Source organism: Mustela erminea, chromosome 11 (genome assembly GCF_009829155.1).
Source record: "Mustela erminea isolate mMusErm1 chromosome 11, mMusErm1.Pri, whole genome shotgun sequence".
Taxonomy (NCBI): Eukaryota; Metazoa; Chordata; class Mammalia; order Carnivora; family Mustelidae; genus Mustela; species Mustela erminea.
Genome location: NC_045624.1, coordinates 61,482,932 through 61,496,934, shown reverse-complemented (window position 1 = coordinate 61,496,934; position 14,003 = coordinate 61,482,932). Strand labels below are relative to the sequence as shown.

At 40.4% G+C, this 14,003-nt stretch overlaps 1 protein-coding gene across 1 annotated transcript in view; it reads left to right on the top strand.

Annotated features, from left to right (window-relative positions):
• SCIN (scinderin) overlaps positions 1 to 14,003 on the top strand; it is a 76,198-nt gene that overhangs the window by 45,169 nt on the left and 17,026 nt on the right. The window contains exons 6-10 of the mRNA XM_032305465.1: positions 3,383 to 3,515; positions 3,935 to 4,023; positions 4,821 to 5,036; positions 7,109 to 7,230; positions 13,460 to 13,550. Of these exons, the coding sequence (XP_032161356.1) occupies positions 3,383 to 3,515; positions 3,935 to 4,023; positions 4,821 to 5,036; positions 7,109 to 7,230; positions 13,460 to 13,550 (651 nt within the window). The remainder of the gene's footprint in view (positions 1 to 3,382; positions 3,516 to 3,934; positions 4,024 to 4,820; positions 5,037 to 7,108; positions 7,231 to 13,459; positions 13,551 to 14,003) is intronic.

Genomic DNA, 14,003 nt, shown 5'->3' with positions numbered 1-14,003 from the left:
GGCACAGTTAGTTTAGCATGGACTCTTGGTTTTGGCTCAGGTCATGATCTCGGGGTCAAGGGATGGGCACGACTACCAGACTGTAAGCTCAGTGCGGAGTCTGCTTGGGATCCTGTCTTCCCTTTCCTTCTGCCCCCTCCCCCCACATGTGTTCTTGCTTTCTCTTCTTCTCTTTCTCAAATAAATAAATAAAAATTAAAAAATAAAGATTTCATGGCACCTTTTTTTTTCACTACTGCTTCTAAAACTCATTTAAAGCTTAACAAATATCTTTTCTGCCATATCATCAAATAAAACCATTCTCCCACTTGGACAGCATTAGCAACTGAAGAAATGTTTTAAAATGGGAAGATGTTAATCCTGAATCATTCCTCCCTCTAGTGGATATAAAATGTATTGCATATATGTAAAACACCAGGTCTGTAAATAAATTTAATTGGAGTTGCAGAACACAGCTGGGAAACAGTCACCTACACAACTTAAAAAAAAACAGAATTCAAGCCCCAGCATAATGCTGCACAGCTTGACCACTGATTTAGGGAAGGCCCCAGAATCCACATATTTATCAAGTACCCGGGTGATTACCTTGCAGCCTACAAGCTGGCCTTTGAAAAACAGGGAATTCTGACGTGAGCATTAACATCACTTTCAGTTTTGCAATGCCACCTCCACCTTTTAAAAAATTGTTCTTTTAAAATTTTTTTTTTATTTTTAGATTTTATTTATTTGAGACAGAGTGTGCGTGTGTGTGCACGCACACGAGGGAGCAGGAGAAGCAGACTCCCCGCTGGGTGGGGAGCCCCATCAGCAATCTCAGGACCCCAAGATCATGACCTGAGCTGAAGGCAGTTGTGTAACTGACTGAGCCACTAAAAAAAGAAACGTTCTGCGGTTGTTTCCAAACTTTGACAGTCTAAATAAATATTTGTGCCAGAAGAAATTTACTTGGACAATTTACACAAAGAATACTTAAATTACAGGACCTAATCTGGGAATAGTCTCTATGCATAGACTGTAATGTGCCACTGCCTTCTTAGCATAGCGCTTGGCCTTGGTAGGCACTCAATAAATGCTAAATGAATAAAGGTTTAAGCTTTGTTTTTCTTAATGTGGGTGCAGTGAGTCTTAGATTATTACCTAGTTGGAAAGATTGCTATAAAAATTAGTAACTAATCATGTAAAGTTCATCGCCTGGTGCCTATTATTTGGAAATCTCAACAAACCTTAGCCATTACTATTACCACTATTATTTTCTGGTTCTTTAGTTCCAGCGTTGAAACTTAACTTTCTGTTAATGGTTTTTTTACCCCAAAAGAATTTTTTTAATTCTTATATAGTTAACATATAGTGTTATCTTGGTTTCTGGTGTATAATACAGTGTTTCAACAATTCTATACATCACTCAGTGCTCATCATGATAAATGTACTCTTAAACCCCTTCATGTATTTCACCCATCGCCCCACCCACCTCCCCTCTGATAACCATCAGTTTGTTCTCTATGATTAAGAGTCTGTTTCTTGGTTTCTTTCTCCTTCCTTTGTGCATTTGTTTTGTTTTTGTTTTTGTTTTAAAGATTTTATTTATTTATTGGACAGAGAGAGATCACAGTAGACAGAGAGGCAGGCAGAGAGAGAGAGAGGGAAGCAGGCTCCCCGCTGAGCAGAGAGCCTGATGTGGGACTCGATCCCAGGACCCCGAGATCATGACCTGAGCCGAAGGCAGCGACTTAACCCACTGAGCCACCCAGGCACCTCTGTTTTGTTTTCTTAAATTCCACATATCAGTGAAATCATATGGTATTTGTCTTTCTCCAACTTATTTCACTTAGCAGTATACTCTCTAGATCTATCCATGTTGCTGCAAATGGCAAAACATCATTCCTTTTTATGGCTGAGTAATATTCCATTGTTTATAGACACACCATATATTCTTTATACATTCATCAATCAATGTACAATTGGGCTGTTTCCATAATTTGGCTATTGTAGATGATGCTGCTGTAAACATAGAAATGCATCTGTCCCTCTGAATTAGTGTTTTGCATTTTGGAGTTAAATATCCAATAATGGAATTGTTGGATCATATGGTAGTTCTATTTTTAATTTTTTGAAGAACCTCCATACTATTTCTGCTGTAGCTGTACCAGTTTGCATTCCCACCAACAGTGCATCAGGGTTTCTTTTTCTCCTCATTCTTGCCAACACTTGTTTTTTCTTGTGTTCTTGATTGTAGCCGATCTGACAGGCTTAAGTGATATCACATTATGGTTTTGATTTTTTTTTAAGATTCTATTTATTTATTTGACAGACAGAAATCACAAGTAGGCAGAGTGGCAGGCAGAGAGAGAGAGGGAAGCAGGCTCCCTGCTGTGCAGAGAGCCCGATGTGGGGCTTGATCCCAGCCAGGAACCTGAGACCATGACCTGAGCTAAAGGCAGAGGCTTTAACATACTGAGCCACCCAGGCGCCCTTATGGTTTTGATTTTTAATTCCCTGATGATAAATGTTGATGAGCATCTTTTCATGTGTCTGTTGTCCATCCATATGTCTTCTTTGGAGGAGTGTCTGTTCATGTCTTATACCCATGTTTAATTGGACTGTTGGGGTTTTTTGGTGCTGGGTTATGTAAGTTCTTTATATATTTGGGATACTAACCCTTTGTCAGATATGTCATTCAAAAGTATCTTCTCCCATTCTGTGGATTGTCTTTTAGTTTTGTTGATTGTCCAAAGGACCTTTAAGAAGCCTTTTAGGGAGGCACCTGGGGGGCTCAGTGGGTTTAAGCCTCTGCCTTCAGGATCCTGGGATCAAACCCCGCATCGGGCTCTCTGCTCAGCGGGATACCTGCTTCTCTCTCTCTCTCTCTCTGCCTGCCTCTCTCTCTACTTGTGATCTCTGTTGGTCAAATAAATAAAATCTTTTTAAAAGTTTTTTAAATAAATAAAAAGTCTTTTAGGTATGGTGCCTGGGTGGCACAGTCATTAAGTGCCTGCCTTCAGCTCAGGTCATGATCCCAGAGTCCTGGAATTGAGTCCCGTATCAAGCTGCCTGCTCAGCGGGGAGTCTTCTTTCTCTCCCACTTCCCTACTTGTGTCCCCTCTCGTGATCTCTCACTCTCTCTCTGTCAAAGAAATAAATAAAATCTTTTTAAAAATTTTTAAAATTTAAAAAAAATAGCCTTTTACGGTATAATTTGGCTCATGGATTTTTGTTGTTGTTGTTTTTTTAATAGCTTTGTTGAGATACAATTTACATACCATATCCATTAAAAGTATGCAATTCAATGGTTGTTATTATAATTACAGAGTTGTGCAAACATCACCATGATGTAATTTTAGAACATTTTGATTATCTGCAAACAAGTTCATGGTTTTTATATTAGGTTTCAGATGCCAGTGGATCCATGAGAGTGACTGTGGTTGCAGAAGAGAACCCTTTCTCCATGGCGATGCTGCTTTCCGAAGAATGCTTTATTTTGGACCATGGTTCTGCAAAACAAATTTTCGTATGGAAGGGTAAGAAATGCCATTGACATAGTAGCTGCACTGCAGATTTAATGACTATCTCTTTGAAAAGGTAAAGAAAACTTTTCTGATTTAAAAAAGAAAGCCTATCATTTTGAGACTTGATCTGTAAATAGCTCATATAAAATGCACATATCAAAACTGTGTTTTCTTCCTACTAGTATCATTTGCCAAGAACGATCGGGTTAAAGATAGCACTGGACAATATAAAAAGAATCTTTTATATATAATGGCAATCATTAGGATACTACAAAATATATTTAACATACCAGGACAGTTTTGCCATGCTCAGTGTCATATTTAAATTAAAATTATAATCATGTTTATTGCTTGGGGTGTGCAAATGTTTCATAATCATATAATGTTTTCCCTCTCTGATATTCTGTCCTTTTCATTTATCTTCCATTTAGGTAAAGACGCTAATCCCCAGGAGAGAAAAGCTGCAATGAAGACAGCTGAAGAATTCCTAAAGCAAATGAATTATTCCAGCAATACCCAAGTAAGTGTGTGTGGAAATGAGCTGGCTAGAAAAAAAAATTAAAATGTGGGAGCTCATCCTGTCTTCACAAAACTTGTGTGAGAATTTGGATCAAAATACCCTATGCGTGGAAGTGATTCTTCCTTTGTGTGTGTGCCACTGTGTCCCATGTCCCTAGAACCATAGTTTTGCGGAGGATGGAATTTTGCAGAAACTGGAGATCAGATCTTCCATGGGCTGCATTATGAAAAAAGACCCCATCTGCTTCCTCCACGGTGTTTCAGTCAAGATGATCAACCACAGTTGGATGCACTGAGAGCACTTTTCAGTTAGTCCTTTGAGCAGGTTGTACAGACCTGGGCTAATAGCCAGATAATATTTGGCTTCACTGACGTCTGATTAGTTACTCTTCCTTTTCTGAGTCTTTCAGTCTCATCCTTTCTCTTCAGTTTATGTCTTCACACAAGGAACACAATGAGATCATTTCTTCCAGGTTACAGATCTCTTATAAACCTAATGCAGAATAAGAGTCACACATATTTGACTGTAATGGTAACATGACAGAGCTCTGTTCTTACTTCAAGCATCCAAATTCAGGGGCAATCACTTTAGTTGTGACAAAAAGCAGAGGTGGATTGTTTCACCTTCATATCTGATAATCTTCCATTTCACACTCACTCACAGATCCCAGCTTCTAGGTTTACATCTGTCACCACAGAAACCAAGACAGTCTTTTCCTGAGTTTTTTTCTCCACTCCTAGATGAATGTCTTTCCTCTATTTTCTTTTTAGAATAATTATCATTGTTTTAAATTTTAGATTCAAGTTCTTCCAGAAGGAGGGGAAACACCAATCTTCAAACAGTTCTTTAAGGACTGGAGAGAGAAAGATCAGAGTGATGGCTTCGGGAAAGTCTATGTCACCGAGAAAGTGGCTCAAATAAAACAAATTCCATTTGATGCCTCAAAACTACACACTTCTCCCCAGATGGCTGCCCAGCACAATATGGTGGATGATGGTTCCGGAAAAGTGGAGGTAATTGGCTGCTTTTGTTTGTGTCTGTTTGTTTTCCTCAAGCCCATGTATGCCAATATACCTGGAAATGTAACTTCAGAAGACTACAAACTTTGTCATTTTACTTTACTTATTAATAAAGGTGGCCCAGGACTGTATATTAAATCAGGGAATTTAAAGTTGGAAGAGACAGTTTCTGACCTTCAATCCTATGTTACAATGTGTGTGTTGAGATTCCAAGAAGTTAGGCTATCTGTGCAAGATCACCTCATTACTATTAGACATGCTGTGGAAACCAGCCATCTTGTTTCCTGGTCCAGAATTGCTCCCACTCCTGGAATGGGATTGTCCAGTGAGGACGAGTGGCTCTGAAGGTACCAGTGACCATTAGTTAGACCTTTCCTTGTACCTATGGGCACTCACAAAAGCAAAGAGGGTACGTACTAAACTCACAGATATTTATAGAGCATTCAAATTGTTTGTTGTTTATTCTCTTTTTCTGAAAAAAATTGCCCATAACCCCCTAATAAATATCCCTAATTCAATTCTCTTCACCCTCCACTCTTGAGTCACCTAACTTAATGAGTACTGGGTAATGTTGTGTCTTATTATAAAACATTTTAATGGCTTTCCGTTTTCAGCTGGGCCTGCAGGCTCTTCCAGGATTTGATCCTTGCTCTCCTGGCTGCCTCACTCTACCACTGCCTGAGGGCTCTTCCCTCCTCCCTCTGGCTAAAGTCTCCATTCCTTTTCCTGCGGAATTCAGTTCAGTCACAAGCTGAAGCTCTTTGAGAAGCCTTCCCTCTGTCCTGGAGCTGCCTTTGTGCTCAAACCATAAGTGATATTTCTCACAGAACCATCATCTAAGGACTGCAAAACAGTTTATTTTTCTTCCTGGCCCTCTCCTTAGTTCCTTGAGGGCTGGAATTGAATAGTTTATCCTTGTATTCCCAAGGCTTACTACAGTGATTAGAGTGAAGTATATGGGAAAGAAATTTAAGAAGTAGTTTTGCCTCTTTTCAAAGACATGAAGGTGTGCATCTCAGCTATCCGGGGGTTGCAAGAACTGCAAAGGGAGAAAGGCCCCACATGGCCATTGTCCGAGGGGTATCAGCTTGCTGTCTGGGTCTGTCTCCTGCTCACAAGCGCTTTTCTGCAGCTCAGCACAGCAGGAGGGTCTGGTGGCAGATTTGGCTCTCCAGCACCAGGTCCTAGGGACAGTCTCTTATGTTGCCTCTGAGATGTCCTCCTGAGTCAGCCCCGGACTTCGGAAGTCTGGGAGATTTCTCTAGGCTTTTAGGTTTAGCCCTGGGGTACTGGTGTTTCTCCCCTGATCACCAGGCTGTCATGCTTCTCTCTGAAAGCACTGCCGCTCCTCCATCACCAAATTTCAAGGGGAGGCGTGTATCCTCCCTGTCCCCCGGAGGGTGCGCATGCGCACTTTGCCTGGCAGGCTTTCATATTGCTTTCCTGGTTCATCTACAGCTCTCATCTCTCCAACCTGGAGTGTCTTTAATCTGTGATGAGGTTGAGAAGCCAGAAAAAAAAAAAAAAAGTTTCTGCCTACTTTTATCTTTTCAGTCTTATGCCTAAATGGCACCTCTTGAAAATAGTCAAGCAATTGGCATCTTGATTATTTGGTCCCTGTCTGCCGCTCTTGCCTGAGGAAATAATCATGCTTTACTGTGCTGGGGAAAAAAAAGTTTAATAAACAAACAGGTTGTCTCCCAGTGAATGAAATATTTTATGCAAGTTACGAGATATATTTCTGAGCCGAATATTTTAGTTCCTTATTCCACCAGAGTCTTATGTTATTTTCACTGATCAATCGAACAGTAGGTATGTATTAATAGGCTCAGAACTGATGTAAGTACTCTGGAGGATGCAAAAAATATATGTATAAACACTTAAAAAATCAGTGAACCAATTGTCAAACTGATAAAATCTCTTCCTGTTGTTTAATTTGTAAGCTAGTTAGAAAAGTATTTAAAAGTTGTTTAATAATAGATCTAAAAAAAAAAAAAAAAACTCCTGAGAAGTACTATTAGATCAAGAAAATTTTAATTTTGCTATGGACATTCCATTCCTTTCAGATATGGCGTGTAGAAAATAATGGTAGGGTTGAAATTGACCAGAACTCCTATGGTGAATTCTATGGTGGTGACTGCTACATTATACTCTATACTTATCCCAGAGGACAGATCATCTACACCTGGTAAGTTCTCCTCTTTCTTAAAATCTCAAGTTTCAAGGTGGACAGATTTTACTCCATTTACATTTCATCAAATTCCACAGGATGGGACACCTGGGTGACTCAGTGGATTAAAGCATCTGCCTTCAGCTAAGGTCATGATCCCAGGGTCCTGGGATCGAGCCCCAAGTCCAGGTTCTCTGCTCAGCGGGGAGCCTGCTTCCCCCTCCCTCTCTCTGCCTGCCTCTCTGCCTACTTGTGATCTCTGTCTGTCAAATAAATAAATAAATAACCTTTAAAAAAAAAAATTCCATGGGACAAGGGGTAGAATTATCCTATAGTTATCCCAGTGAGATTTGTATAGCATGCATGTGGTATTTTCTTTCAATATGATTTTTGACTCTGATTTGTAGCTCTTCTCCACAAGCAGGAAGGGTTAGATAAAAAATCATCCTTTCTAGGGGCCCCTGGGTGACTCAGCTGGTTAAGCCTCCGACTCTTAATTTCAGCTCAAGTCTCAATCTCAGGGTTGTGAGATCAAGTCCCTAGGTGGGGCTCCTAGCTCAGCAGGGAGTCTGCTGGAGGTTCTCTTTCTTCCTCTCCCTCCGCTCCTCCCCCCACTCATGCATGCTCTCACTCTTTCTCTCAGATAAGTAAATAAATTCTTTTAAAATCATCCTTTCTAGTGTAGGAACAAGATTTTGGTATCCAAATGTAGTGTTCTTTTAGTAGATATGCGGTTGAATATCTTGCCTCCTGTGCAAGCTAACTCCAGCTAGCTAGTACTGACCACCATGCGTTCTTATTATTAAAATTCACTGAGGTCCTTCGTAATTGGAGCTGCAAAGTGGCAGTGAGGCAAACCCTCTGGGGGATATATATAATTTATGGCTCTGTTTCATACCCCAGGGACCTCAAATTGATGCATTTTTACTCTTGGTCCCCATGAAATTTGTGGCAATAAAGGAGAAAAAAAATGCCAGCACACCCACGTCTTAATGTGGTTTTCCATAATAATTTGAGTTAATTGAAGGTTAAGTTTACTTAGAGTCTAGTGCCAAGGCTCTGATCAGTGGGAAATGTCCAGTCGGGTAAGTTAAGCATACATACCATGCTGGGCTGTTCCAAAGGGATGGGGATTCTGCAACAAATCATATAGTGTCAGATTCTCCAACTTTTTATTAAGTGAAATCAGGGTGGAAGGTACAGGGGTGAAGCAGGATCCTACTTTTGCCTACATGATGATGGCAACATTCAGTGGGTGTATTGAGTGTACATGGACATGGGTCTCTGTTGATATGGAGACGTTTCTCTGTGGTGAGGGTCCTGCCAGATGAGAGTCACCTCCATCTGGACAGTGTAACCACTTACCACTTACCCTGACCTGTGCCTTGAGGCCAGCCAAATTCAGGAGATGGGATGATTATCTTTATCCTATAGGCTCTTGGTGTCCAAAGGATTGTCTGGGAACCAGAAACATCAGCATTGCCTGGAAGCTGGTTAAAAATGTACAATTTGGGTTGCCTGGGTGGCTCAGTGGGTTAAGCATCTGCTTTCGGCTCAGGTCATGATCTCAGGTTCCTGGGATCGAGTCCTGCATCGGGCTTTCTGCTCAGCGGTGAGCCTGCTTCCTCATCTCTCTCTGCCCACCTCTCTGCCTACTTGTGATGTCTGTCAAATAAATAAAAAATCTTTAAGGAAAAAAAAAAAAAAAAGAAATGTACAATTCCAGGACCCACCTTTGGCCCACTAAAGCACAACATGCAATTGAACAAGATCCCAGATGATCCACATGCACTCTCCTGATTAACGGGCCCTGCACCACCTTAGGCAATGGTTCCCATCACATCCTGTCAATCATTAATGTATTCAGCTACTTGACTCTGTGTTTATGATGTCATCTTCATAGCAACCATTTTTTTGAGCAGCATGATTGTGCCAGCAAAGTGCTAGGTGTTTTCATTATTATGTTTCTTCCTCACAACCAGGTTATTTTTGAAAGACAGAAAGGGAGGGGAGAGACTTAAGATGAAGTAACTTAACCCAAATTCACAACTGTTGTACCTGGTGAAGGAGCATTTCACACTTTGATAAACAGCTCTTTTTAAGTCTAAAGTTGAGCGCCCCTGTACCCTGGTGTAAGCTCTGTCCTTCTTTTGCAATTTTTTCTTCCAAAATATTAGCTCAGAAAAGTGTTTCTGGAAAGCATGGCCTTTACAGGGACAAATCGGTTGTTCTCAGTCAGCTTTTCTTTTACATTCTGTTTCTTGGTCTTTCTCTCTGCTCTCTTTTGCATATAAAAAATCTAATTGATTGTGGTACTTAGCTCAGACAAGAGAAATGAAACAAGCAGCTCAAGAGCACATTTTGAAAAGTTGATAATTCACCATCTACGTAAACAACTATGTGGCTGTAACGAAGACAGACTAAATTGGATGATAAATGTTAAATGCAGTTACTTTTTCTCAACTCATTTGAAAGTATTCACCAAGCACTTTCTATGCGCCAAGCACTGTGCTAGATAGATACTAAAGATACTGTGGTGAAAAAAAAAAAATGACTCGTGTCCCAAGATTTGATACTTTATTTATTTTTTTTAAGATTTTACTTATTTGACAGTCAGAGATCACTAGTAGTCAGAGAGGCAGGCAGAGAGAGAGAGGAAGGGAAGCAGGCTCCTTGCTGAGCAGAGAGCCCAATGTAGGGCTCGATCCCAGGACCCTGAGATCGTGACCTGAGCCAAAGGCAGATGCTTAACCCACTCAGCCACCCGGGAGCCCCAAGATTTGATACTTTAAAAAGAAGCAGGTGATTAACAGGCATTTCAATGAAGTATGAAGGATTTTAAGATAAAACCAGGCTTAATCTTTGGGGAATTCTAGACGAGATACCAAGCCCACCTGTAGGCCTCCTGGAAGTGACATCTAACTGGGAACAGAGGAGCAGGTAGGCAGGCAAGCAAATAGAGAAGTTGTACTAAGCAACTCAGGGGATGTGTGCTCTAATTTACTAGTAATGACTTATGGATGGAGCAAAGTTAGGGAGCAAAAGATAAAATCAGAGAAATCAGAAGGAGCCAACCTGTGAACAGCCTTGGAACCATCCTAGGGAGGATGAACTTTATCTTCAGGGCATTGGGAACCAGTCAAAGAGTTTGCTCAGGGAGCAATATGATTGGCTTTCCTCTTACAGAAATTATTTTTGGTTGACATCTCTGAGAATGGGCTGATGGGAGAAGGTCGGTGGCAGGGAAGCCACTGGGAATGTGTTGCAGTAATTCAGCCAAGGGATAATGTGGCCAGAACTCAGTGTTAGAGCAACAGGGAGGGAGCGGATAAGATGAGTTTGTAGTATTAAGGCATTGGTATCAGAAAGACTGGGTATGAGAAACAGAGAAAATGACCAAATCACAGGTGGCCCCCGATTTCTGGTCCATGCACACATGGGTAGTGTTTCATTCACTGAGATAAGAAACTCAGGAGGAGGGCAGGTTTGGCCCTTACTATAAAAAAATCAGAGGGGAAAAAGTGAGAATATGCCATATTCTTAATAATTACTCTCTTTAGGATGGGGCTAGGGTGGAAGAAGAGGTCATTTAATTTGTTCTTTCCAATTTTATGTGATCGAGGATCCTAGGATAAGAATTTATCATTTTTTGAGATATCAAGAAGATACGTTAGATATTTGAGGGTCCTTTTGAGAGTCTTATTTTCACGGATGTTAAATATGTCAGTTTGTTAACGTTGTGTGGTTTGCAGGACTTCAAAAGCTTGTGTAAAGGCAGTGTAGAGACATTTAGAAAATAAGCAGATCTCTTGAATATAAGCTTTCAAACTAAACAGCTTCCCAGGTTATATGATAATTTTGATGCAGGAATGTAAATGGTTAAGTTTGAGGCACAGTAAAAGATGAAGGACGAGAATTAAATCAACTACTGAATACACATATTGTTGTGGCTTTTTAAAAAATTTCTGAAACCACTTGTATTCTAAAATGTGATCTTTTCTTGAGAATGTCAGGTAGTTGAAATTGAACAGACGTTGAACAATGGCAATGATGAATCTCTCAAAGCAGTAAATTCTATTTTCCTGCAGCATTTATTTGTAATGAGTAACAAGTGCCAAAGATTTATAAAGGAAAAATCATGTCAAAGTAGAGTTGTCCGCTCTCACCCCCACTACCCCTAAGTGTAGGTTTTCAAAACTGGAGTGGAGCAACTTTATTATGTCTTAGTTGTGGTGGAGTGTTTGACCCCCTGGGTCACAGATCCATAAAGCAAATGAGTCTGAATCTGTGTGGAGAGGAGCAGGGGTCACTTTGACATGAAGTGGAAGAGGAGCTGGAGATAAGTAGTGAAAAATTTATTAAGAGCATCAGAAGGCAGGAGTTTGGTGAGGGTTTCTAGGTTTGCTGGATGAAATGCTTCAAGGGAAAAAAAAATGGAAATTGAGACAAAAGTTTGGTAATAATGTCTATAGTCAGTTGAATGTTTTTCTACAGATTAAAAAAAAAGGAAATAGAGAACTAGGCAGGGAACTGCAGATGTGACAGAGAAAGGACAGGTGGTAACAGACCCCTCTATGTTACTCCCTACTCGGTGCTCCCAGAGGCTTGCTGAAGTGTTTGTTAACATTATAAGCTCCTGAAAAATTTAAGCTATTGGCATTAAATTTAAGCTATTGGCATTAAAAGACTATTTTTATGAGTAAGCTTTATTAGGGAAAACATTTTTTATTTTCTTTTGAATGTGTGCCTCACATGAGCATGTCCCCCCCACACACACTTTTTAGAACTTTTGTCTAGCATTTGACTCTGTTGTGGTACAATGAAATATTCTGAAATCAACAAAACTTGTTTCTTGTACTCAGTGTTTGGGGCATGTGTAGGTATATATATGTATTGCCCAAGATGGAAAGTTAGTGCTAATCTATTCTGGGTATTGGACAAGTAGGTCACTCTTAAGGTTTCAGAAGAAAAGGTATGGTTGACTCCTTTTTTTAAAGATTTATTTATTTATTTTAGAAAAAGAGAACAAGTGTGTGTGTGTAAGTTGGGGGGAGGGGCAGCAGGAGAGAGGGAGAGAGAGAGAGAGAGACTCCAGCAGACTCCCTGCTGAGCAGAGAGCTCCATGCAATGCGGGGTTCAATCTCATGACTTCCAGATCATGACTTGAGCCAAAATCAGGAGTCGGACACATAACCGACTGAGCCAACCTGACACCCTAATAGGGTTAGCTTCTGAAATTCGATTCCAGGATTAGTATTTTTCCTGCTAACCCCTAGTCAGGCAGAGGTGGGATAATTGGCTAGAAACAAACCATGCTCAGTGCTTCGGCTTTCCCCCCACAAACTCATCAAACAAGCCCATCTCCCAAAGTTTGCTGTACAGGTTAAGCTAGTGGTTGGAGTTATAGCCACAAGGTACCTTCAAAAGAGAATTGCAAATGAACTGGACGAACTGATTTATTGACCCCTGTCTGGGTCTCTGGTAACTGAGCCACTCTTATGGTTTTATGCATAAAACCTTTAAAGAATTGCTAGCATGACAAAATGGGGCCACTCCGTCACGTACTTCTGATGATTCTTTCCTTGATTTTTCTGGGTCCAGACATTTGTTACTATGGTCACCAAATGCTGATGTAAAGATAGAATGCTTTTAATATCCAGCCTAATAGATGGGGTTCATATTCTACTCAGATGGATTATTTTTACTGTGGAGACAATTTCCCAAAATAGGCAGCCCCCACTTGAAATGAGACAGACCTGATTACTGAGCTAAGTTATGTAAGGAGATAAGCCTCAGTTTCTTTTCCTATAATATGAGGATAAAAAAATATAATTATCATGTGGAGGTCTAGGTAATATGCAGGGCAATTCATGGGTCAAGGTTAGCACTTTCAGAAAAACGATACCTTCTCTGGCTGTATCTTGTCAAAATGGTTTCTGATCTTCCCTAATGACTTAAATCTCTGAAATGCCTACACTAGAAAGTCTTAAAACTTAAATACAAGCTGGGTGCCTGGGTGGCTCAGTGGGTTAAGCCATTGCCTTCAGCTCAGGTCATGATCTCAGGGTCCTGGGATCAAGTCCCGCATCGGGCTCTCTGCTCAGCAGGGAGCCTGCTTCCCTCTCTCTCTCTCTCTGCCTGCCTCTCTGCCTACTTGTGATCATTCTCTGTCAAATAAATAAATAAAATCTTAAAAAAAAAAAAAAACTTAAATACAAGCTAATTTTCTTTACTTTGGTTCCTCCAGGCAAGGAGCAGATGCCACAAGAGATGAGCTGACAACATCTGCATTCCTGACCGTTCAGTTGGATAGATCCCTCAGAGGCCAGGCTGTGCAGGTTGGGGTAGTTTCTCTCCCACAACTCACCCACGTTATTTGCTGGCCCAGTGACTACTTAAAGATCTCTCCAGTTGGGATGGGAATTTGGCCTTTCCTAAATATTGCATTTTATCATTTTGCAACTTAAATGTTCCTGCTTTCATGCCATACTACTTCTCTCAGATTCTGGAAAAGAGGGAGCAAACAAAATTGAAAAACAAAAGCAAAAACCAAAAACTAGTTAACAGATCAACGGAACCAAAGGAATTGACAGTTATTTGACATAAAACTGTTCTACCCAAGTTATTACTCCCAGCTGATTACTTTCCAGTTTTCAGATCTTTGTAAGTGTGTAATTACTTCTTAAAAGATAATAATTAAACATTGAGGTAAATCAGATATTTTAGTACATAAAATTTAAGATGTGGACGCCAAATTTGGTCTTCTAGCTGGTTTTTTTCCTGTCTTGGTA